The sequence below is a fragment of the Esox lucius genome, chromosome 3 (genome assembly GCF_011004845.1).
Source record: "Esox lucius isolate fEsoLuc1 chromosome 3, fEsoLuc1.pri, whole genome shotgun sequence".
NCBI lineage: Eukaryota > Metazoa > Chordata > Actinopteri > Esociformes > Esocidae > Esox > Esox lucius.
This window is the reverse complement of record NC_047571.1, coordinates 18,345,161-18,371,307: the sequence shown is the minus strand read 5'-3', so window position 1 is coordinate 18,371,307 and position 26,147 is coordinate 18,345,161. Positions and strand designations below refer to the sequence as shown.

The window sequence follows — 26,147 nt, the reverse complement described above, 5'->3', positions numbered from 1 at the left end:
CTATTTTTCATGTTTTTTTACTGAAATTGACAAGCAGCAGTATATTACCCTAGGTTAGGCAAGATCAGAGTAAACCATAAGGACCCATTTTCTTAATCCCCGTCATAATCCCACATGGCCAGATCTTCACAAAGCAGTATCCACTGCCACACAGATTACACACAGGTGTATATTAAAACCAAGCGTTACTCAACATCTGCCCTGTCAATCTTGTCCAACTGAAAACGGCTGAATGCAAAACAACCTTGTTCCAACTTAACATCAGCAAGACAGAAGCAATGCTGATAGGCACCCTCAGAAGACCAACTCCTGCAGCACCAGCCCTAACAATAGATGGCCACGTCCTTCCACTCCCCTCAGTCAACAAAATGTAATTGTTTCACCAAACCGCTTCATGAACCAAGGACCCAACTCCAAAATATGTGGGACAGTGGCTTCTTTTCCCATGAATCAAGCCATTGAAAATCAATTCATGAAAAACTAAGGATTATTCATTCAATAATCCTTTGTTATTCATTCAACATTTATGCCTCTGCTGCTTTTGGTTCTTAAACTTTTTAACCTAATCACAACATAGTTTGTTTTATTTAATTAATATTTATTTAACCAGAAAAGGACCATTGAGATTAGAGACCTCTTTCAAGAGCGTCCTGGCCAAGATGGGCAGCAGTGTATCATTATTTCAGAATTACAAACAGACAACATAAGACTAATCATAAGGTTAAATATCATATTTTGATGCCATTTGAGAATATTATTGTATATAAAAATTGCTTCAAAAAGTAGGCTATTATTATTACTACATCTTAAAGTAAAACAGAAATAAAATGCATGTTAAGAAGGCCAGAAAAAACTAAGACTGCACAATATACATTAATCAGCCATAACATTATGACCACCTGTCTAATATTGTGTAGATCCTCCTTTTGCCGCCAAGTCAGCCCTGCCCCGTCAAGGCATGGACTCCACTAGACCTCTGAAAGTGTGCTGTGGTATCTTGTTAGAAGCAGATCCTTTAAGTCCTGTAATTTGCAAGGTGGGGCCTCCATGAATTGGACCAGTTTGTCCAGCACATCCCACAGATGCTCAATTAGACTGAGATCTGGGGAAGTCAACACCTTGAACTTGTGTTCCTCAAACCATCCCTGAACCATTTTGGCTTTGTGGCAGGGCACATTATCCTGCTGAAAGAGACCAATGCCATCAGGGAATACTGTTGCCATGAAAGGATGCACATGGTCTACAACAATGCTCAGGTAGGTGGTACATGTTAAAGTAACAACCATATGAATGGCAGGACCCGAGGTTTCCCAGAAGAACATTGCCCAAATGTTCTGACACCTTTCTATCAGGACCAGCAATCACTTTTTCAGCAATTTGAGCTCGTCTGTTGGATCTGACCACAAGGGCCGGCATCAATGAGCCATGATCCTGTTGCCAGTTCACTGCTTTTTTCTTATTTGGACCAGTTTTGGTAGGTACTGACCACTGCAGACTGGGAACACCCCACAAGGGCTGCAATTTTGGAGATACTCTGACCCAGTCGTCGAGCCATCACAATTTGGTTGCTCAGATCCTTACGCTTGTCCATTTTTCCTACCTCTAACACATCAACTTTGAGGACAGAATGTTCACTTGCTGCCTATTATATCCCACCCACTGACAGGTGCTATGATGACGAGATGATCAGTGTTATTCACTTCACCTGTCAGTGGTCATAATGTTATGGCTGATCGGTGTATGCTCGCACTATCCAATCCGGGCTGTGACAGCGGGTGGCAGCAGAGTTCCTAGTGGTTGTTCTCCATTTAATCAAGTTGCAATGAAGAACACTAGCTGGGGTTTATTCATTCCGCCAAACAAAACGTTAAGATGCTAAGATTTTGCTCAACCAGTGTTTCTATTGGATACATTCAGTGAGGTCCCTCCCTATAACGTTCTTTTTGACGAATTGGGGAAGGACTGGTCTGAATAAGTCCAATAGAAACCCTACCTGAAAATACTTTCTGCAACTAAAACGTGTTTGGTCGAATGAAACCAGCTCTACAGCGATAGCAGGGAACGCCGAAGTTTGTTTTGGAATGTCTGTGTCAGTGAAGTATTATTGAGTACGGTAAAGGGATGGGGCTGTTATCAGAACAAAGCCATTTCTTTAGTTTTTTCCTTTTTATAATTTTGGCTGCAGGACATTATAAATGGGTAAGTAAAGCTACACATGAATAGCGTCCTGGAGACTGGTTTAGCTATGTAGCTAGCTAGCCAATTAATATATTATTTGTGTATCATTCACGTAACCTACCGGTTGCTAGCAGTACTAGAGTACATTAACTAACTTGCTTGTAAATTACCGCTACAACACAGATTGTCACGTTTTAGCAAGCTCGCAATCAACGCAAGGCTTGTCAATGTTTAGTTGGGTGGTGTTTATACAGTGTAAAACGGGAATTTCTAGTACATACTCTGACGTTAGTTTTAGCTAGCTAGTTAGCATCTACCATCGCACTTCAGCATAAACGGGCTAGTTCAGTTGTGATGGCTGACCTAAATCCACCTAGCTTAGGAGCTAGTTTTAATTATGAATATTCGAACTAGGGGGTTGGCAAACTGCAAGTTTTAGGTAGTTACATAGCTTGTCGGTGCATTACGAAATATTTTGCGTCACTGTCACGCGGTTGTAGTTCCATGTGCCAGCGAAAAAGAGGTACTTCTGTAGGTTCATGTGATAACTAACCTTTGTTTTCCTTAAATCAATATTTGATTGACATGGACTCCAAAACAAACAAGTCAAAACACGCGTGTCATCTTTAGATCGGATTTGCTGTGATGGAATTCAAAAGCCCATTGTCAAAATTGACAAGCGCGATCTTTGTACTCGCCCACAAGATAATCTTATCGGAGGTGTGCATATTCATTTGTTGGATTCTGATTCGTTTAAGGGAAATAGCAACTCAAACAGCACTTTAAAATGTTTTTGAAACTTAAACGGTTTGCATTCATTCTGCCAAACAAAATGATTCAGTTGCAAGTGTGTAATCATAGAAGCAAACACAGCGAAGCAGGGTGCGGTCTACTTATGTTCTGTTTGCTTCTTTGGAAGAAATGTTTTGCTACTAAGCATTTATGAACCAAAACTGAAGCAATGGATACGGATCTACCTGCATTTGTCTTATAAAGAATTATTTTGCAAAACATTTTCTCATTGGGTTTTACCACAGAGGTCCCAGGACTATTCTTAATTTCTACAGTCCAATTCTCTATGCACTAAACAACTGTACAGGCTTCAGCAAAAGTTCAGTGGATATTGAAATACTAAAATTGCATACTGATTCAAAGAATCAGAGTTGACCTTCAGAGTTCCCCTGGTTCAAGCATACATTTTAATTACATTAGTGTTAATTGTCTTGCCATCCTTGCCTAAAACAGCTGACTTATTGGTTTGTGGCTGATAGTGGGGGCCTTGAACTTCACTCCACAGGCCTGTGTGTCTGAACAGACTCTGGCTTAAGCAAAAACAAAGACAACCTAGGCCTGGTCACAGAACGGGCTAAAAATAAATGGAGTTCACAACCCCTTTTTAAAAAATCCTTTGTAATAACTGGTGAGAAACATTTAGGTAGTTTGTCTGTAACTGTTTACTAAGTTCACTCTGCGTTTTCATAGTTTAAGGGTTCTGTTCAAACTGCTGACCGGGAACAAACCATTTTCAATTAGTTATGATGAAACACAAAGCAACAGGGCACCAAATGGCACATAGTCCTGTGTGTTTCCAGTCTATACAACACGGAAAGACAGTTGATCAAGGGTAAACCTTGAATTTCCGCTGTATTTGACAAAGTTAATTGCTTCATTATTTTCTTATGTAGGATTAGGATAAGATTGTGCTGCCAGTAGTAGTTGTTAAATCAGTCCTACATTTGAGGTAAAATAGAAGTTTGGATTAATATATTGATGATCACCAAAAGATATCCAAGTTGCTCATTATCGAAGGTTAATTGGAATAGCAAGAAAATGTAATGAAGTGAGTGTGTTATCATCCATACTAGAAGATGGTAAAATGAATGTCAAAAGGGAGACTTATTCTGCTATGTGGTCGCTCTGATATCAGGTCTGGCATGATGTTTTAGAAGCAGAAGAGTGCTAAGAACCTTTGCATGTTAATAGTGTGGAAGTATCAGACAGTCAACATCTGAAAGGCAAAATGGGGTAAGGTGGTCAATGTCCAGGACCAGACCAGCCATTTCAACCAGGGTCTCTAAAGAATACTCTCCACACAAACTGACAGGATTACTGGTGAACTCCATGATCATGACCGTAATGTAGTAACCTACTTGTTAGAATGTCTTTGTGGGGAAAAAAAAAAAACCTGTCATCATAGCCCCGCAAACACATCCCTTTGAGTGCACTACTCTTTCTAAATAAAATAAAAAACCGGCTGCACACTCAAATATTGGTGTTTCTTTTAAACGTTGTGCCGAAGTTGAGGAACGGGTTGAACTGAAATTCAAGAATGATCCACTAAGAGGTTAACCATTGAAAGAGTAGATAAAATTGGAATGAGGAAGACCTCACCACATGTGATTTGCAGAAGTTCAGGTTTTAATTTGGGACCTGAAACATCACCGATTTATAAAAGGTGCATTGTAGACAAGTGTTAAACTCAGATGATACACAATTTCATCTCACTTCTGCTTTAATGTAGCAAGAGTATTTGGCTGGGTGTTTTGTAAAATCACTTTGACAACTGCTGATGTAAAAAGGGCTTTATGAATTTGATTTGGGTTTCATCTGTTTGTTTTTCTTGGTGAGAAAAAAGTATTTGCGTTTTGGTTCTTATTTACTAGCTATTTGCTGGCACAACTCTTTGAGCTACGCCAATGATTTTGATAGTGAACATTTGGTTTCATGTGGCAGTGCTTTAGTTAAACAGAGAATGATTAGTTCAGTTTGTCCAACCGGCGGTTTGCCTTTTATCAATGCCTCTTGCCTTACCTTCATGCATTCATTTGTCACTTAGCCTGTTGGAGTCGGTTACTGACTGCTCTGCCATTTTTTTAAATGGGCTGCTAAAATTTATTCTGAAAAGCACATTTGTGCAGTTCAACTGCATAACAGACCATTCAATCAGAATGGCTGGTTATGTTACTGTTGTTATTTGTTTAAAAACACAACAGGCAAATCTGGAGCTGATGTTGCACCTTTAACTTACTAGCCAAAAGGCAGAATAAATAATAATAGGGTTAATAAGATGTATATAGGTTGTCTTACAACTCAATCAATTAATGTATTTATAAAGCCCTTTTTACATCGGCAGTTGTCACAAAGTGCTTTTGCAAAAACACCCGGCCTTAAACCCCAAGGAGCAAACAACAGTAGTGTTGAATTTCAGTGGCTAGTAAAAACTCCCTAAGAAGGCTGAAATTTAGGAAGAAACCTAGAGAGGACCCAGGCTCAGAGGGGTGACCAGTCCTTTTGAGTCCAATTGGAATAATTAATAGATGCATGTTGGCTAAATCCAGAGTCTATTTAAATGTAGACTAGGTCAGAAGCATGACCAGATGGACAAGTACTGGGACAACAATGGGCCCTCCAAACCAGGTACTCCGCAGGTGTGGACCAAGACCTCATGTCCTCCTAAAGTTAAAAAAATTCAGAAAATGCCTTCCTCATATCAACAACGATTTATAGTGGAGAAGGAGAACTTATTTGGGAAAGAGAACTGACCCAATCCCCCAGCACAATAGTATAGCAGCGTAAGACCTTGGGACTGAACTCAGAGCTTTGCAAAGTTCTCTGTATTTGGCCTTTCAGAATTCTCCCCTCTGTGCTGTTGCCTTCTGCTCCCCAGAAAGATTCAAATACACAGAAAGGTACATGCTGCTCATCACCCCATCTGCCCATTGTCTCTTTGGCTTGAAAACGTCCAAACTCTCAAAAAATGACGATTTATAACTTGTTCTGACAGTCTGTGCAATTACTTTGTTTGCTTTTGTTAGCGTTATTAACTAACAGTGTCTATGGAATGCTGCTAGTAATTGCATGCTCATTACTTACTGAGAAAAGGACGGAATATCGATGTGAAATTCTGAACCCTCCCCAGACCTAATGGGAAGTAGTCAACTATCTCTTGTAGCCTATTTGATGTATGCCTATTTGATGTATGCCTATGTCCATAAGACTTGATTATCCCTGCCAGATAGACTTAGTTGTCAGATTTTGTGGTAATTAGACTGATATCCAAGGTGGTAAATATCAGTGCGTCAAAGTTTGCCAGCCGTGATAGTAAACAAATAGATGTATATTTCCTAAATATTTTTCTTTATAATTATTTCAATTTAGTATTTATAATCTCAAATCAAATTCTCATGACAATTTCCCTTTTAAGTGTGTGGTTTGGTGTGCCAGAGAGTGGGGAACTTCTATGCATGGAACTCGGAGACACTGTCCCGAGTAAGGTGTAGAAAACTGTAGCACCCAGATGTAATTTCCATTTAGGAACACGGCACAAGTGTAGGCCACAAGACCACAAAGACAAAATTAGATGCAGGTCCTTCATGTCTACTAAATATCTGTTCCCTTTAAAAAATTGAAGTGAAAATGGTAAACTATTTTAGTGGTCACCAACCTCAACCTGAGTCTAGTTCACTTTTATTTGAAATTCAAGGCCAGAGATATTGCTCAGATTTGCATGCAATTTTAACCTGTTGTCCTTGCCTTTTAAATGTTTCTTAAAATCAAGTGATGTTTGTGCATTTTGCAGATGACACATTTAAAGATTGTTTGTTTGGCCTCTCAGGTACAAGCCCAGCATTGTGTGTGGTACGGTGAGTGTGGGGAGTCAGCGAAGGTCCCTGGAAAGAAGTACAACTGCAACTATACCGGGCCACCCAAACCACTCCCAGCAGGGGGCCATGAACTGCTTGTGGTAAGGTCCACCATGGAAGCTGTCTTTGAAGTGGTTATATTTACCTTTTAGTCATAAAAAATGTGCTTACCCAGAGTAAGCAGAGTGCAATTTCAGTGAACTATATCAAACAATATTGTGCTATTTTTAAAATACCGACTACAGTACATGTTAAGTTTGGACACGCCTACCAGGTTTTTTATTTTATTTTTACCTTTTTACCGCGTTGTGGATGGTGGAAGACATAGTGAAGACATCATAACTATAAAATAACACACATGGAATCATGTAGTAACCAAAGAACAGATCAAAATACATTCCAATTGTATATTCTTCAAAGTTGCCACCCTTTACCTTGATGACAGCTTTGCACAAACTCTCAACTAGCTTCATGAGGTAGTCATATGAAATGCATTTCAAATAACAGGTGTGTCTTAAGTTATGTTTTGTAATTAATTTACTTCTTAATGCTTTTTAGCCAGATGGGGGTGCTTTGCTTGTGACTGTTTTAATTAGAATTCAAGGTACACACAACCCGCATGGCTACCACAGTATTCTGCAGCGGTATGCCCTCCAATCTGGTTGGCACTTAGTGGGACTATCATTTATTTTTCAAAAGGAGAGTGATGGTGCTGCAACAGATGATATGGCCTCCGCAATCACCTGACCTGAATCAAATTGAGATGGTTCGGGATGAGTTGGACTGCAGAGTGAAGGAAATTCAGCCAACAAGTGCTTAGCTTGTGTGGGAACTCCTTCAAGACTGTTGGAAAATCATTCCACATGGCTACCTCATGAAGCTGGTTGAGAGAATGCCAAGAATATTCAAAGCTGTCATCAAAGCAAAGGGTGGCTGATTTGAAGAATTTAAAATATCAATGTAGTTTGATTATTTTAACACTTTGTTTAATACATGTTATTTCAAATATATTACAATTTGCCATGAAGGCACTGGTGTCCTGGGACAAAACCAATCGAGAACCATGTATCTGATCAAATATTTTTTTTGTCTAGGAGCTTTGTCCAGGCTATGATTATGGGGACCGGAGTCTCTGCTGTGATGTCCAGCAGCTCCAGACTCTTAAAGGGAGCCTTCAGTTGCCTCTACAGTTTCTCTCTCGGTAGGTGCCATGGTCTTCATGATGTTTGGCTGGATGTCTTACCAGTACAGTAGCTTTATTGACGTGTTGTCATGTGTATCCTATTCATGTGTATCCTACACACCTTTGTCCTGTCTCTGTGTTCTCTAGGTGCCCAGCCTGTTTCTTCAACCTGATGAACTTATTCTGTGAGCTCACCTGCAGCCCTCACCAGAGTGCCTTCATGAACGGCACCAAATTTACTTTATTTAATGACACCGCCCAAAACACAACCAACGTGGTGGAAGTGGAGTACTACATAGGAAAGACATTTGCTAATGGTGAGAGGTGAAGGCATGTTGCCTGGTAACTTAACAAACCTCTGTGCTGTGCAGGTGTATAATTTGGTCCTTTCTCCTGGCAGCTATGTACAATGCTTGTCAAGATGTCCAGGCCCCCTCCAGTAACGTGAAGGCCCTGTCACTGCTCTGCGGCAAGGATGCCAATGACTGCAATGCCACCAACTGGATTGAGTACATGTTTGACATCGAGAACGGACAGAGTCCCTTTCCCATCATTCCTATTTTCTCAGGTAAGATGTACAATGCAAAAGACACCCATTCCTGGTAAGTAGGATATCTGTTTTTACAAGGGAACTTGGAGGCAGGGTTGGGAGCGCACATTTGATGGCCTTGATGCTTGTGCATTACCACAATATGTAAGAAAAAGCAGTGGTGCCACTCCTTCCTTGGTGACCGAGAATGTCAATACAGGATGTGATCAGACTGTCAGCAAGAACTACACAGGGAGGGATATTATAGCGGGGTACATTTCTATCCTGGTGGGAGTGGTCTCTTCCAGGATGACAAAGCCCCCATCTGCATGGCACAAGGGGCCACTGAGTGATTTGATGTGTATGAAAATAATGTGTATCATATGCTATGGTCTTCTCAGTCACCATTTCTCAACCCAATTGAACACCTGTTGGAGGTTTTGGCCTGACATGTTAGACAGTGCTCTCCACCACCATCCTCAGAACACTAAATGGGGGAATGTCTTCTGGAAGAATGGTGTTCCATCCCTCTAGCAGAGTTCCAGGAACTCAATCTATGCCAAGTTGCATTGAAGCTTTTCTGGCAGTTCGTGGAGGCCCAACACCTTACTGAGGCGCTATGTTGGTTTTTCTGCTTGTGCCCCATTTGTACTTATGTCAATTAATAACGACATCATGACAGCTCAACGACTTTTCATCTTTCCATTCTATAACGCCACATCCTGGGACTACCCCTCTAGATGTGCCGGTGTCAGGCATGACGCCCATGAACAACAAGACCTACAAATGTACTGAGGGTCTTGAGGATGGCTCTGGGTCGTGCTCCTGCCAGGACTGCAGCCCGGCCTGCGGCCCCCAGCCCGTCCCTCCACCCCTGACGCCACCATGGACCATCCTTGGAATTGACGCCATGGCGGTCATCATGTGGATCGCCTATGTGGTATTCCTCCTGATCTTCATCGGAGCTGTAATCGGAGCCTGGTGTTACAGGTGAGGGCCGAATCATACGAAGGCTATATGAAGTATTTTCTCAGATGTGCTTAATGGTGTTTTTTTTTTTTTGCTCTTCTCCAGAAAAAGGAGAATTGAGTCGGAGTATGGTCCAATATTAGACAGCAATAACCCTCACAATTTGAACAGTGACAACATTGACCAAGGTATGGTGGTAAATAAAAGTACTTTACAAATGATTACATGCAGTAGGGCTATTCCAACATGGACATCTGCATGCATTTTCTCTCTCTGGTCTACATAAATAAAATAAAATAAACTTAATTACAAATAATATACTGAAAAATTCTGACTAAATATTTAACACCTTTGCTATGGCTCACTTGAGCTGTGGTTCAGTAATTTTTCTTCTGTATTGACAGTAAGTTGTCTGTGTGAAATTAAAGTGCCACATGATCTCAGATTCAATGTTTCTTGAAAAGCCTCCAATGGCAGCGGCTAATGTAAAAATGGGTGACCATGATTTTATGTAGAAAAAAATGTATTGCTTGGTTTGACCTTCTTGTGGACCCGTCCAGAAATATTTTGGAAATGTCCCAATTCTACCTGAGCGTTTCCTCGTTCCCTCCTCCCTGTCACAGTGGATGCATCATGTGGTGAGATGCTGGGCGAGCGTTTTGAGAGCATGCTGCGCTCCGTCTTCACCGTATGGGGTTCTTTCTGCGTGCAGCAGCCCCTCTTGGTTATCCTGGGCAGCCTTGTCATAGTGGGCTGCTGCTCTTCGGGCCTGTTCTACATGAAGATCACCACAGACCCTGTGGCGCTGTGGTCATCTCCCAGCAGCCAGGCAAGACAGGAGAAGGATTACTTTGACAGCCACTTTGGACCCTTCTTCAGGTCAGAGCAGCTCATTATCACCACCACCCTGAAGTCGGAGTCCATCTACTCCCCATATCCCGTTGGCGCTGATGTGCCCTTCGGAGCCCCCCTGGACAAGGAAGTTCTCCATCAGGTGCGTAACTGGGTGAAACTGGGTTGTGGGTTGACCGGTTCATTTACAGTTAGGTCTGGAAATAATTGGACATTGACAAGTTTTATGTTGGCTGTCTTACCAAAATATATTCGGGTTACAGTTAAATAATGAATCTGGGCTTAAAGTGCAGTCTCTCCGCTTTAATTTGAGGGTATTCACATCCGAATTGGAGGAAGGTTTAGGAATTGCAGCGCTTTAATATGTAGTCCCCTCTTTTTCAACAGACCAAAAGTAATTGGGCAATTGACACAAAAGCAGTTTCATGGACAGGTGTGAGCTGTTCCTTTGTTATTTCTTCATAATTTAAGCAGGTAAAAGATCTAGAATTGATTCGGAAGCTGTTGCAGTGAACCCCCAACATGCGGTCAAAAGAGCTCTCAGTGCAAGTGAAACCTGTCCTCCTTAGGCTGCAAAAACAAGAAAAATCCATCAGAGAGATGGCAGGAACATTAGGAGTGGCCAAAACAACAGTTTGGTACATTCTGAGAAAAAAAGATGTAGGTGAGCCCTACAACACTCAAAGGCCAGGATGTCCACAGAGGACAAGAGTGGTGGATGATCGTAGGATCCTTCCTGTGGTAAAGTGAAACCCCTTCACAACATCCAGCCAAGTGAAGAACACTCTCCATGAGGTAGACATATCATTATCCAAGTCTACCATCAAGTGAAGACTTCACGAGAGCAAATACAGAGGGTTCACCACAATGTGCCAAACCATTCATGAGCCTCATGAATAGAAAGGCCCGATTTAGGCTTTGTTCCAGAACTGGGCTGGCTTTTTTTAGATCTTTTTTTGGATCAACCTGTACCAGAATGATGGGAAGAGAAAAGTATGGAGTAGTCTTGGAACGGCTCATGACCAGAAACATACCACATCTGTAAAACACGGTGCAGGCAGTGTGATGGATTGGGATGCATGGCTTCCAATGGCACTGGGTCACTAGTGTTTGTTGATGATGTGACAGAAGCAGCCAGATTAATTCTGACGTGTATAGGGATAAATTGTCTGCTCAGATTCAGCCAAATTCAGTGAAGTTGATTGGACGTCGCTTCACTTTACAGATGGACAGTGACCCAAAACATTCTGCGAAAGCAACCCCAGAGTTTAAGGCACAAAAGTGGGAAATTCTGTAATGGCAGAGTCAATCACCTGATCTCAACACAATTGAGCATGCATTTCACTTCCTGAAAACAATTTATGGCAGAAAGACCCACAAACAAACAACTGAAGGCCGCTGCCAGAAAGGCCTGGCAAAGCATCACAAAGGAAGAAACTCAGCATTTGGCCATGTCCATGCGTTCCAGACTTCAAGCAGGCATTGCCTGCACAGGATTCTCAACTAAGTAGAGAAAATGAAAATGTTATTAATGATTATGTTAATTTGTCCAATTACATTTGAGCCCCTGAAATAAGGAGACTGTGTATGTAAATGGTTGCTGTTCCTAAACCTTTCGTACAATATTATTATTCAACCCTTTGAATTAAAACTGAAAGTCTGCACTTCAATTGCGTCTCGATTTGTTTAATTTCAAATCCATTACAGTGGCATGAGGAGCCAAAATTATGGAAATTCAGTGTCCATTGTAGCATTTGTTTAATCGCTGCTTCTGGATATTTTGGTTCAAGTTCTTAAGAGTCAAGTATACATCCGCTCTAGTAGATCAATTATGGTTCTTCAAGGTGACATGTTTGGTCCCAGCTTTGGGTTTTTGTTCTCAGTTTGACAGTGTAATATCTCTTAGGTGTTGGATCTCCAAACGGACATAGAAAACATAGTGGCATCATACGAGAATGAGACGGTGACCCTGAAGGACATCTGCTTATCCCCACTGGCCCCCTACAATGACCACTGTACCATCCTTAGTGTTCTCAACTACTTCCAGAACAGCCATGAACAGCTGGACCGTACCAAAGGAGATGAGTTCTATGTCTGGGCAGACTACCACACACACTTCCTGTACTGTGTCAAGTGAGTGGCCTCTGTGGTGAAATTCACCAGGTTCTACCAGTTGCATCAGTTCATGTTCGCCTGTGAAGTCACTGGCATTACAATGTTGGTTCTGTTATTGCACATTTAAAGATGTCTTGCCCCTTCAGCCAGTTATGTATTTGAAACTGTAAATGGTGAAAAATAGTATATTTGTGTGTTTCACCTTAGCATTCGGTCTGTCCTCTGTGTAGTGCTCCAGCATCCCTCAACGACACCAGTCCGCTCCATGATCCCTGCCTGGGCACCTTTGGAGGCCCAATCTTCCCCTGGCTGGTCCTGGGAGGCTATGATGGTGGGTGGGGATATATCCATAGCGTACATTTGAATGGATTAGGCTAGATAGTGCGCAATATAACATTCAATACTAGCTATTTGGTCTTTTGTAGAATCAGGTGTAATTAGCATATTCTTACTTAGTGTAGGTTTGTATTGAACTTAGTGTATTGCCTACACATTCCCTGACCAAGGTATTCTGTTTGGGTCTTATTTTCCCGTTGCAGGCACCAACTACAACAATGCAACAGCTCTAGTGATCACATTCCCTGTAAATAACTTTCATAACGACACTGCCAAGCTGGGGAAAGCTCTAGCCTGGGAGATCGAGTGAGTACTTTTTAGTAACCTTTCGAGGCTAGTTTCTACACATGGAATAACCTTTGTTAGCTAAGCTTTGGGGACGGAGGTACATTGCTCAATACTCCATGCCTTTCCCAGATTCATCAGTTTCCTGAAGAACTTCAGCAACCCCAACTTGACGATCGCCTTCAACTCTGAGAGGAGCATTGAGGATGAGATCAACCGTGAGAGTGAAAGTGACATCAGCACCGTGGTGATCAGCTACGCCATAATGTTTGTCTACATCTCCTTGGCATTGGGACATATCCATAGCTGCAAGAGAGTTCTGGTTAGTAACTAACTTCAGACATCTCCCTGGTATTGGCTTGTATCCGCAGCTTCATGAATGGAATTTTCTCCAGAAATGTTTCTCAAAGGCACCACCATCAAGAAATGTTTCTTAAAGTCAGATGTTATAAGGACGAATGGAGACTCACGGAAATAATAAGTTATCAAGTTTTTCTTGAATTTGAGTTCATTTAATTAACAGATATTTATTAAACAAGTACCGTAAGTAAATAAATACGATTACAAAGACTGCATGGGGGGCCTAAAAAGGACACCGGTGTAGAGAAAGTACTTTTATATTAAGAAACAAGAAAGCACTCAAAGAAATTGACCATCCCTCTGACTTTTTTCCTACACAGGTGGACTCTAAGGTCTCCCTGGGCATAGCTGGCATACTGATCGTGCTGAGCTCTGTTGCCTGTTCTCTGGGGATCTTCAGCTACGCTGGTGTACCGCTCACCCTTATTGTCATCGAGGTCATACCTTTCCTGGTGCTGGCCGTGGGCGTGGACAACATCTTCATCATTGTGCAAACATACCAGGTTGGCGTTTTCTAGACGCAGGATAACTTGTTTTCAAGCTGGAAAAGTGAAATCACATTGGGAGGCGTTTTAATATTCTGTGTTTTTGTGTTGCTGGTACATCTGTGCATCTGTGTTGGGTCCTGCTGTAACCATGCTTGGGTGTGTTCTGTTCTACAGAGGGATGAGCGGATGCCTCAAGAGGAGCTCCATCAGCAGATAGGCCGTATCCTCGGAGATGTGGCTCCTAGCATGTTCCTCTCCTCCTTCTCTGAGACGGTGGCTTTCTTCCTGGGTAGGAGAAATACACTGACAAACACTAGCGTTGACCTGACACTCATTCTTAGGCTGTGTTTTACAACAGTTTAAACGTATCGCATAATATGGCAGTGGTATTTCTTAACACTCGTGTAAATGAATGACCGCGTCTACCAGGTCTTTTGTCATTCCCTTAAGTTTGTGTTGACTTCATGTTCTTCTTCCCTCTCCAGGGGCCCTGTCCACAATGCCGGCGGTTCGGACCTTCTCGTTATTTGCAGGGCTGGCTGTGTTGATTGACTTCCTACTGCAGATCAGCTGCTTCATCAGCCTGCTCGGCTTGGATGCCAGGAGGCAGGAGGTGAGGAAGACTGGGGATTAAAAGAACTAAAGCATACACCCTGTTTGCTGATCCTGTGCTAGGGCTGGTGATGTTCAGCTTTTGGGTACAGTTGGCTTGGTACAGAGTATAAGCTTCCTCTCACAAATGGCTCTATGTTTTAGATGCTGATAATAAGTACTGTAAGAGTCAGTACTGGCACTCCTAGTCTAAATATGAAAACCCAGGAACGTGAAGGGGATGTTGCCTTGTATATGGTGCCATCTTTCACAAGGTCAATAGAAATCCTGTGGCACATCAAGTTAGGAGTGCTAGCCAGTGCCCTGGAACAAATGTTCAGCCTGGCCTTCATTTCACGATTGTCACTTAATCATCCCCCGCTTCCAATTGGCTCATTCATCCTTTCGAATAACAACAGTTATTAAATGTATGGGATCAAAAATGTATGAAAGTTGCTCTGGATAACAACATGAGCCAAGTTAATAAACTGAACTTGTGTTCCCAGGGAAATCGTCTGGACATCTTGTGCTGTGTGAAACTGCCAGAGGGCCAGGAAGAACGGACTGATGGCTTCCTTTTCCGCTTTTTTAAGAAGATCTATGCCCCTTTCCTCCTAAAGGAGTGGGTCAGACCCATTGTGGTGAGTACTGAGTCTTCCGATTTGAATGCAAAATAATGATAGAGCAAATATTCAAACCAAGTTGTGATAAAAATCTTTCAGTATCTTTAACATGTTTTTTTTGGGGTAGGTGGCAGTGTTTGTGGCAATGTTGTCCTTCAGTATTGCTGTCACTAATAAAGTACAGATTGGACTGGACCAGCAGCTTTCAATGCCTGATGTAAGTATGTCTGGCCTAGCAGGTCTGATACAGGGGTTTTGCAACAGGTTGATTGCAAGCTTTGGCAGCTCACAGCTATTTCATGATTGGCTTTTGTAATTCTGAAATGCATTCAGTTTTCATGTATTCCACTGCAAAATCTTGTAAACATCTGAAGGATCATACACGCTCCCAGCTACTAACTAATCAACATGTACATTACCCACCTCTGTTGAGCCTGTTGTCTACCAATATAGTAGTAAAACAGAGTCTGTCCACTCCTGCTCTCTTTAGCTAAAACCTTTTCAAAACAAAGCAAAGTAAGCTAACATGGCAGAATATATGTACATCATGAGTAAGAACTTAAATTGTTGTTTGTATGAAATGCCAGTAGACTAGATTGAAAAAACAGTACATTCCTAGAAAGCAGATAGCCTGGCATTTAGATCGTCTGAATGACCTATAGTTAACATGAATTGGTCCTGTTACTCACTCCTGCCACCAACATACAATGTTGTTTCTTCACTGTATTTTTGTAATTAGGTCCAAAACCAGGAAGAATTCAAATGACTCAACAACAGATTTTTGAGGGGCCCCCTGAGTTGTTTATTTACTCTTACATAGCGCAGCACTTTCTCTTGTAAACTATGGACTGTAGGGAAAAGTTGAGTAGAATACGCCTAATTAAAAGAAACTCCTGTCCAAACTGGTTGCACCAGCTTGTCAATTCATATCTGATCTCTTGGTTGCATTTGATCACCTGTTTGTTTGTTCTGTCCAATAGGACTCGTATGTGCTGCAGTACTTTAAGAACCTGAGTGAGTACCTCCACACGGGTCCTCCAGTCTACTTCGTGGTGAAGGACGGCCATGACTACCTGAGTTTGGAGGGTCAGAATTCTGTGTGTGGAGGGGTGGGCTGCAACAACGACTCTCTGGTGCAACAGGTCTACACAGCATCTCTCCTCAGTAACTAGTGAGTGACTTACTGACAGACACACACGGACGGACACACACACACACACGGGACCCCCCCCCCCCAATCAGCAGGTACTAACTGACACACACAAAAAAAATCCTGGGATCCCCCCCTTCCATATACAATACAAACCTATGCTGTCAGACAGACCCCCCCACCCCCCCAATTAGCAGGTAGTGAGTGGCTCAGCTTCAACCTCTTTCCCTCCCCTTTCACCTTTGGACTGCATGTTGACATCAGATGTATGCTTTAAAATTATTCTGGGTCAAACTGACTGACATGTTTGTTGTGTGAAGGAATTCTATTTTCTTGATCATCTGATTAAATGCAAAATGTTAACTCCTTTCTAAACCCCCCCAGTACTACTATAGGCTTTAACCCGTCGTCGTGGCTGGATGACTACTTTGACTGGGTGAAACCTCAGTCCACCTGCTGTAGATATTACAACTCCTCCGGGGCCTTCTGCAATGCCTCAGGTAATACACACAACTGCCATTCTATAGATATTACAACTGCAATGTCTGTAAAATATTATCTACTGTGTCAATAACACTCCTGGACCTGTGCCGCATTCCTGTATGTGTGTGTGAGTGATATAACCGTACAGCCTTCTAATTGCAGTCACTGATACTGTATTTGAAGAGCTTTTTCTTTGATTTGGTCAGTCGTGGACACGTCATGTGTGCACTGCCGCCCCCTTACCCCCAGTGGAAAGAGAAGGCCTACAGGAAATGACTTCATGAAGTTCCTACCCATGTTCCTGTCAGACAACCCCAATGTCAATTGTGGGAAAGGGTAATGCTAATTCTACTCTAGCTAATACTTTTATATCATTTATTAATAATGGATTTAACTGTCCTTTATGCTGGCTCACCAACCCTGTCAATTACGATTTACTGTTTCCACTCGCTCTATACAACCAGCAGCTGCTATTTAATGAATGGCCTGTCAAATGTAACAATAGGTTTGAGTTAGAATAATCATTTTATGTAAGGTTTTTACTTTGTCTGATCACTGGAGTAACAACATTTAGCGTTAGACAGAAGTAATCCAAACCACCGTGAGACCTGTGGTTAGCAAGGTTCCCCATTTGGGTCAGTCCCTGCAGAATGTTGGAGACTGCATCTTTCCCTCTAATGCAGAAACCGCAGTCCAGTGAAAATGGCAAATAATTTCAAGTAATTACACATGATATATTTATTGCTGTATGTATTTTTTTGTTGTTGACCCCAAGTTATTTTTGTTTGCCAATGAGCCCTGTTACTACATAGAGATAACCCTAGCCAATGGATTACAATGGTGCTGATGTGTATATACCTTCAATTTCAAAATATATTTTAAAAAAAAAAAAATAGTCTGAGAGGAAAAACTTTGGCATGGCTATTCAAGCTGAAGCCTACTGCACAGAGGACAACATTGTTAAATATTTTTGGGGTGGGGGGTATTTTTGTTGTTGTTAAAAAGGGGAAATAGTTTTCATGAAACAGAATGACCTGTATGTATTCTTCCTGTAGTGGTCATGCAGCCTACGGTTCAGCAGTGGACCTGACGGGGAATGAAACGTCTGTGGGGGCGACCTACTTCATGACATACCACACTATACTCAAGGACTCTCCTGACTTCATAGATGCCTTGAAGATGGCCCGTGTCCTGGCTGGCAATATCACAAACACCATGGGACACACAGTATTCCCCTACAGGTAGAATAGGCTAGAACTTATCGTTGTTATAGCCCCCAAGCTGTCTTTGGAACTTTATTTTTAACTAATCATTACAACTTGCATTGCTGTACTTTATTTATTAAAAGTGACTCCTAATTAGGTCTGCACAATTAATCAATGTATTTTTCTTGCGGGTGCTGTAGGTATTTTTGTAGATTACTTGGTGGTTTTTCAGTGTTAGTTTGAGTCAACATTGCAACTGCTAGCGATGCCGTTGGCTTCAAGTTAGCGAGTGGTACCAAGATATTGATACAGAACAGCATGGTTATTAAAAGTTTCGGCTTCAATGTTGGTGACCACACAAATTAATATGGGTAACCATTTATACCTCAAGGGTTGAGACATTTTGCCTAACCAGCTATGGCAACAGCACAAACAGCAAACGCCATTACATTAAATGAGCAGTTAAATGAACAGTTCGACACAGGCTGGACCTTCATATTGGTAATAAGTGTAAAATAGAAAACACTTAGAAAGCCTACATAATGTGCTATTGGTGTTATGGTCTCTATTTTTAACATAAAGATTATTTATGTTGGTTACTCCCATGTTTTAATCACAAATCATAACCATAATTGCAATATTTGTCAAAGAAATTGCGATTCAGTATTTTTTCCAAATCAATTGTTTTTTTCCTACACCTAATTGTTTTTCTGTTTTATTCCCTTTAGTCTCTTTTGGGCCTTAGTGTGATTGTGTGGCTGTTAACAAAGTAATCTGAAGCTTTTTAGCACAACCCTGATTATATTGATGGGATGTTTAAAGCCCACCTTTTTTACTCAGATTACTGGTCAAGTTATAATTTCCAAAAACCTAAGCCCCCTTAATAGCCCAAAATTCCATGTAGCCTATTTCTTAACAGCTCATATACAGAGAACACTCATTTTCCCAATTTGTGTTTTTTCAATTTTGTGAGAATATAATCAAAAGGAAAAACAGCAAAATTATTTTGTTTGTGTACTTTTTAAGAATGCATATCTCAAAATTATTTGTTCCTGTAGTTTTGTTTCCGTATTCAGCAACCCTTGAATTTGATATAACTTAAATTCTTGCTGTTCTTTTCTCTCTAGTGTGTTCTATGTGTTCTACGAGCAGTACCTGACCATCGTCTACGATACAGTCTTTCAGCTGGTTGTGTCACTGGTGGCCATCTTTGTGGTGACCACTGTGCTGCTGGGCTTTGAGCTGTGGTCTGGAGTGCTGGTCAGCATAACCATCGCCATGATCCTGGTCAACATGTTTGGTGTAATGTGGCTGTGGGGCATTAGCCTCAACGCTGTTTCCCTGGTCAACCTTGTCATGGTGAGAGCAGGAACACAACCATGTCTTCCTATGATTTGACACGTCTGGCTTGTTTTGGTAGTTATTTCTAGGTGTCATGTTCTGGACCTGTATCCAGAGAAAGAGGGTGTGTACAGGTTTTAATTTTCCTAGTGGGTTGCAAAAGTAAAACCATAAAAGATTAGGAAATTGGTCTGATACTGGCTAAATGAGTTTTAATGGACACACTTTGAATCTTAAATATTGAGAAAGCTGTTAATGTTGTCATACACAATAATGATGGTAATCGTAGCACATATCAACAAACTGAGAATGGCAGTAACGGATCAGTCCTCGGATTCGGAAGTTACTCAAATTTCAGTACTGGTTTTCGTTTCTATTGTGGTTTGAATTCTTTTTCACATTACTGCATGATTTAATTATTTGAAAAACCGATTGAGTCATAATGGTTTTCTTTGTATGGACTAGGTGTTCATGAAATGTGCTTTGTACGTAATCTCAAGTGCTTTGTATGTACCTGTACTTTATGTACTAGATACAGGAATTGGCATGAATGTTTTCTGCCTAAAAACAGGAATTGATTATTCTAAGCATAAACCCAAAAGGTTTCACATTTTTTGGCTTGAAAGGTCTCTTTGGTATGTTATCACATGGTGTAATGATCAGTGCAGTACAACTGACTACCTCAGCCTTATGTGGACATAGCCCTTTTTCTCCAGGTGTCTGTGAGACATAGATAAATGAACCAATCCTACTCAGTGTTGTAATGGAGGCCTGTTTTGCTTCATCCTAGCAATCCAAAATGTACTCTCTGTCCTAACCCCCAAGCTGTCACCAAACCCTGTGCACTAATATGCTGACAACATTCAAGTCTCCTCCATGGAGGAGACATGGTCTCTCCCTGGAATTGTTAGAGTGAAAGACAATGTATGAAAGAATGCAGTGGAAGTCTAAAGCTGATAAAATCTTCACAAATGAATATTATAGGAAGTGTAGTTTGGTAGGAAACCAAATTTCAGATGAACTCTTTCATACTATTACAAAGAAATCAAGTTTCTGGGATTAACCTCAGAGTTGTTATCTTAGACTTGTGTTCCTAGAGAGTGATAGGAACAAGTGAAGGTGTTTGGGCTTGTGTCAGGGGAAGCTGGTTACTTATGTTTTTCTCTCCATTGTCTTGAATACGCCAGTTGTTGTGGTGGTGGGGGTGTCTGGGGCAGGGGAGGGGTCAGATGTTGCTTATTTTACCTCTACTTGAAGTAGTTTGCTGATGTTTGTTTCATGTTTAAATGGGGACCGAGGTCTTCAAACTATAGTTAAATCAGAGAAATTGCCAAGAAACTGAAGATCTTGTACAACGCTGTTCCCACTCCCTTCACATAACGGCGCAAACTGTCTCTAACCAGAATAGAAAGTGGGAGGCAGTGGATCCTCAACTGGCAGCTTCATTAAATAGTACCCGCTAAACACCAGTCTCAACGTCAAGAGTGAAGAGGCAACTCCGGGATGCTGGCCTTCTAGGCAGAGTTGCAAAGAAAAAGATGTATCTCAGGCTGGCAAATAAAAATTTAATATTAAGATGGGCAAAAGAACACAGACACTGGACAGAGTATGATTGTGAAAAGTGCTATGGACGGACAAATCTAAGTTTGAGGTGCTCGGACCACAAAGAAGAACACTTGTGAGATGCAGATTATCTCAAGCATGGTGGAGGCAATGTGATGGTCTGGGGGTGCTTTGCTGGTCGTAAAGTGGGAGATTTGCACAGGGTGAAAGTCTTCCTCCTTCAAGATCCCTATCACTCCATTTTGCAACAAGATGCCATACCGTGTGGACGGTGCTTGATTGGAGTCAATTTCCTCCTACCACAGGAGAGTGAGCTAAAGCACAGCTCCAAATTATGCAAAAAGTATTTAGGGAAGAAGCAGTCAACTGGTTTTCTGTTTATAATGGAGTGGCCAGCACAGTCACTGGATCTCAACCGTTTTGAGCTGTTGTGGGACCAGCTTGACCATATGGCATGTAAGAAGTGCCCATCCAACCTGTGGGAGATGCTTCCGGAAGGACTGGGTGAAATCTCTTCAGTTTACCTCAACAAACTGACAAGTAGAATGCCAAAGGTCTACAAGGCTGTAATGGCTACAAACGGATTCTTTTGAATGACGCAATTTATTATTTCAATAAAAATTCATTATTTCTAACCTTGTCAATGACTATATTGCAGATTAATTTTGTCATGTTACCTTTTCAAACTAATTTCATGTATGTTTTCATGGAAAATAAGGATGTCTCGAAGTGACCTCAAACTGAAGTGTATGTTTTTAAGGGCAATCAACTTTGGTGTCCCAATTTAGATGGTTAATTAAACATGTTTGTGTGTGTTGCAGAGCTGTGGTATCTCTGTGGAGTTCTGCAGTCACATAATGAGGGCCTTCTCTATCAGTGTGAAGAGTACCAGGGTGGAAAGGGCCGAGGAGGCTCTCGCCCACATGGGCAGCTCAGTAAGTACCCTTCCATTCATAGTTAAATTAGTCCAAGCAAACAGCATTCCTGAATATGTATACAAAAATCTTATAGCCTTATCTGACATTCCCCCAAAAATATTGCAAAAAAAAAACTAGAATGGAATATACATCTTGGCTTAAATTGAAAATTGTTTTTCTCAGGTTTTTGGAAACTATCTGTTGTTCCAGTTTGAGTGGAGGGAACGGTGAACATAATTTAACCAAGAATCTCTTCCCAGGTGTTCAGTGGGATCACGCTGACTAAGTTTGGAGGCATTCTGATTCTGGCTCTGTCCAAGTCCCAGATCTTCCAGATTTTCTACTTCCGCATGTACCTAGCCATGGTTCTGCTGGGGGCCACTCACGGACTGATGTTCCTCCCTGTGCTGCTCAGCTACGCAGGTACACTGTGGATGGGTTGGACATGATGTGTGTGGGCTTTCATCTCACGTGTACTGTCATTTGCATTTCTTACAGCTTGCAATTTCACCTCACTGTTAGCTCATTTCCACTCTTGTCCCAAAGGAAACTTATCCTGACTTTCACAATTGCCTAGCTTCATCACTGTCATGTTGTCTGTGTGGGAATGTTTAAAAGGAATAGTGGGAACGTTGACCTCAAAAGTCCTAAACTATCATGCCATAAAAAAAAAAAAAAAAACATCTGTCTGTTTCCTCTTCCCTCAGGTCCTTCGTTAAACAAAGCCAAAGTGTTTGCTGCCAACAAGCGTTACGCCGGCACAGAAAGGGAGCGCCTCCTCAACTTCTAAAGGCTCTGTGAGAAACTCAGGACAATAATATGAACTAACTAATCAGTCTGCCTGGCCTGGTCTAGAAGAGAGACAGCAGTTACTATGTCGGAGCTGTGGTTACTATTATTGGTGGCATAATACTCACTAACCAACCAGTCATCTCAGGAATAAGTCTGGTGTGTCTGTCATGGCCTTTTGAAACACCACCTCCTTGTTGGACCTCGGACACGTTATTTCATTCTCAAGGGCAATTCTGGCTTGTTTTAATTAGGGCATACAATAACAAAATGTTTTACACCGGAAAATCTAACAAAATTGCATTTTGGCTTCCCAAGTAGTTTTGGTCTGTTTTCTTCCATGTGGTGTGCCTAGTGACCAATTTATTTGATAATTAGAGGTAGGTAGGTAATATAAATAATAGAATTATACTGTTCCCTTTCAATACCGGAAATCAGTAGTGTGAAACATCAACCCACACAACAGTCTAGTTTCCTAAATGAACCTCATAGTTCATTGTTATGATTTTATTCTTTATTTACTCTTGGGGATCTCAAAAGGGTAGCAGTGGTTCTCAAACCTGCCACTGTATATATATATTTTTTCTTTTCTATTGGGATTAGTAACCTAGAACATATTAAGAGAAGGAAATATGCAGGAGTTGTTCTCTAAGAATGGCACTTTTGTACAAAATTTTACAAAAAAACAAAAAAATATTTAATATGAAGAATCATGGATGTATGCTTACTGTACCGATTAAACTGTAATGTAACTAATAAATGAAATGAAAATAATGTTTAACTATAAAATGAAGAGTAACCTAGTTGGATTGTTTTGGAGTTCTAAAACTTTCACATACAGGAAAATAATTACTATAATTTTGCAATTATATTTATTTGGTTTCACTGTTACTGAACTTAACCACTTGAATTGAGGAAACTTTATTAATGTTACAAAAAGAATGGTTCTGAGAGTATGTACAATCATGTCAAAAATGACTTACTTTGATAAAGACTTGAAAGAAATTACTATAAAACAGAATATAGCTTGGTATTTGTATTATGATTAAACAATTGGATAATTATATCAATTCATAATACAGTTGCATAAAGAGACATTTGGTTAAACAAATCTTTGGTCAAAAAAAATAAAATGGGGTCAAAACTATTGCTTGACAGTATGTACTTTGAATTATTCCAGATTCTTGATATGCTTTGTCTGTTTTTAAATGGGGTTTGAATTTTAAAACTGAGATGACCATTTCAAAATGTTGATCGTGTGGTCAGTTAACCATTAAAATGGATTTAGATGTGTCTGGCTTTGTCTTGCTTAAAGATCCACTTGTTGCCAAGATCAGCCTCCTGGCAGAAGCAAACAGGTTGTTGGATAAAATGTTCTGGTAAGATAGAAAGACCAATACATATGGAACAAACTAGAAAAACCTACCTATGGTAAAACATGGTAGTGGAGTTTTGCAGTTATAAAAAAAAAAAATTCGGCCAGTTCTGTTGCCCTTTAGAGGTAATAAATTAATTTCATATTCTCAGAGGCTGAAACTTGATATTCTAGCAAGACAAAAAACAATTTTTTCTGAACTGCAAAGTCAATATTATGTGATGGCTGTTTGTACCTAAACCCCATTTCAAAATCTGAGATTTGAATTAAAAAGGGAAGCCAGGCTTGAAGATATACTAGATGAGGCAGGATTAACAAATGTAGCTAATTACTATATTATACACTTCTATTTATTGTGGACCTTACTGTATTACTTGTGTATTCCTAACTTCACAAAGCAACTAAGATTGCTGATCTAGGATCAGGGCTGTTATGTCCATATAATAATGACTGAAAAAGCAAATCTCCTTGAATAGTGAATATGGACCTTAACCTGTATCTTCTGAGATATTCAAGGAATTCCAATAGTTGCATTGCTTTTGTAACATTATGCTCTCTTTTTGGAATTGATGTTTTTGTTAATGGTTCTGGGCAGTTGCCATTTGTCCGTTGTACCTGAGAATGTAAGTTTGAACCTAGGTATTAAAGTAATAGCAAATCGACTATGGGGCAAACAAGGGCTCTAGGTGTTTCTAGAAGACTGACATGCTTGTCGACAATGCTGTGCATTGACATTGAAATCAAGCACAACGTTGTAATAATGTTGGGATATGGAAACCAAATCTTCACTGAAAGTCCTAATATGCAAATAAAGTGTGTGGACTCTGTTTTAACAGATCAAATGTGACTTGCAGTTGAATATCCTGTTTGTGTTCTTGAATATGTTTACTATAGAGTTTTATTAGTGGAGTGGCAGAGGGAAGGGCAGTCTGGCTGATGGTTATGTAAAGAGACCACATCGTGGTGCCAGATGCCACACTGAAGCTGTCTGAAACTACACATCCTGAGTGGATTGATGTTGACCTATTTTTCTGTCATCTAATGCTAGACTGTCTGTTCAATGCTTCCTCTCCTGGTGAATTTGGTCTTACATGGTAGTTTCAATACCTTACACTTACTGCCAGTTTGAAGGCTTAAATTTTTTTTAACTTCTGGTTCTGAAACGTGGTTTGTGCTATTTAAAATGAACCTGAGTGTTTCTAACCATGTACACTTGGAACATAACTCAGTGTACAGTAACACACCCACACTGAAAATAATATCCTGACTTAAATTGGCTGCCAAACTGAGGGGAACTGGTGGTCAATGACCGTGTCAACTTTCTCTCCGTTCTGACTTGGCTGGAGCTTCAGGACGGTGCCACACAAACGTCATCATTTATTAATTAGCTTTCTCTTTCAGTCTTTGGGCTGTCCTTTGTGTATGTCAGAGAGACATTAATTTCCTCTTGGCTGGGGACAGGGGGGGCAGAGGGAAAAAGGGGATCATATATTGTTTTATGGGGAGCAGGAGAGGGTATGGGAAAACTGAGGTTCTGTTATGTAATCCCTGTGTAGCTTACCCCACCCTAAACCACCCCCCCAAGCACCCCCTCCCACACATGACCCAGCTCCGCCCACATTTGAGGGCCAGAACAGCTGAGCTCCAAGCTGGCTACAGCTCAGAGTAGATAACACTACTGTTGCTGTAGGAGACAGGGTTAAATGCAGAACATTTAGGACATGTTTTTATTTTTTATATATAGATTAGTCAGATACTGTACTGTACCATCTTGCATTTTCTTATTTTCAGAATTGGTATTGGTAATATGTGAATTTGAATATAGCTGTTATTAAAGTCAAAGCTGTTTCATTTGTGGCCTCAGTCTGGCCACAGTCTGGTGTTTAATGTTACAAAATGTTATTCTAACACAATTAGAATGTGGACAAAATAGAACAAATGGCTCTACATTTTCCCATTAAAACCTTTCTCAGAGGCATGATGAGCAAAATGTTGCTATCTGAAAATCTACTAGACAATGTTGATATGATCAAGATGAAGGACAAATGCTATCACCGAAATGGGCCTACTGATCATCTCTGGAGGTAGTCAACCATGTGACATTTATCAGTGAGCATTATACTGGCCTCTGGGAAAAAATGTAATACTGGTGGGACCATTGATTTATGGAAT

At 40.9% G+C, this 26,147-nt stretch overlaps 1 protein-coding gene across 1 annotated transcript; it reads left to right on the top strand.

The window, feature by feature from the left end:
* The first annotated feature begins 1,836 nt into the window (after positions 1–1,836).
* npc1 (Niemann-Pick disease, type C1) lies at positions 1,837–24,812 on the top strand. Its single transcript, XM_029118783.2, has 25 exons — positions 1,837–2,199; positions 6,794–6,922; positions 7,916–8,022; positions 8,152–8,321; positions 8,405–8,572; positions 9,274–9,523; positions 9,608–9,690; positions 10,126–10,496; positions 12,261–12,487; positions 12,700–12,800; positions 13,009–13,111; positions 13,223–13,412; positions 13,771–13,953; positions 14,113–14,227; positions 14,424–14,551; positions 15,036–15,170; positions 15,280–15,369; positions 16,133–16,323; positions 16,687–16,802; positions 16,992–17,121; positions 17,841–18,026; positions 19,118–19,349; positions 21,716–21,829; positions 22,072–22,234; positions 22,519–24,812. The coding sequence occupies exons 1-25, from the start codon at positions 2,122–2,124 to the stop codon at positions 22,599–22,601; spliced, it is 3,843 nt and encodes a 1,280-aa protein (XP_028974616.2). The 5' UTR covers positions 1,837–2,121; the 3' UTR covers positions 22,602–24,812.
* The last annotated feature ends 1,335 nt before the right edge of the window (positions 24,813–26,147 follow it).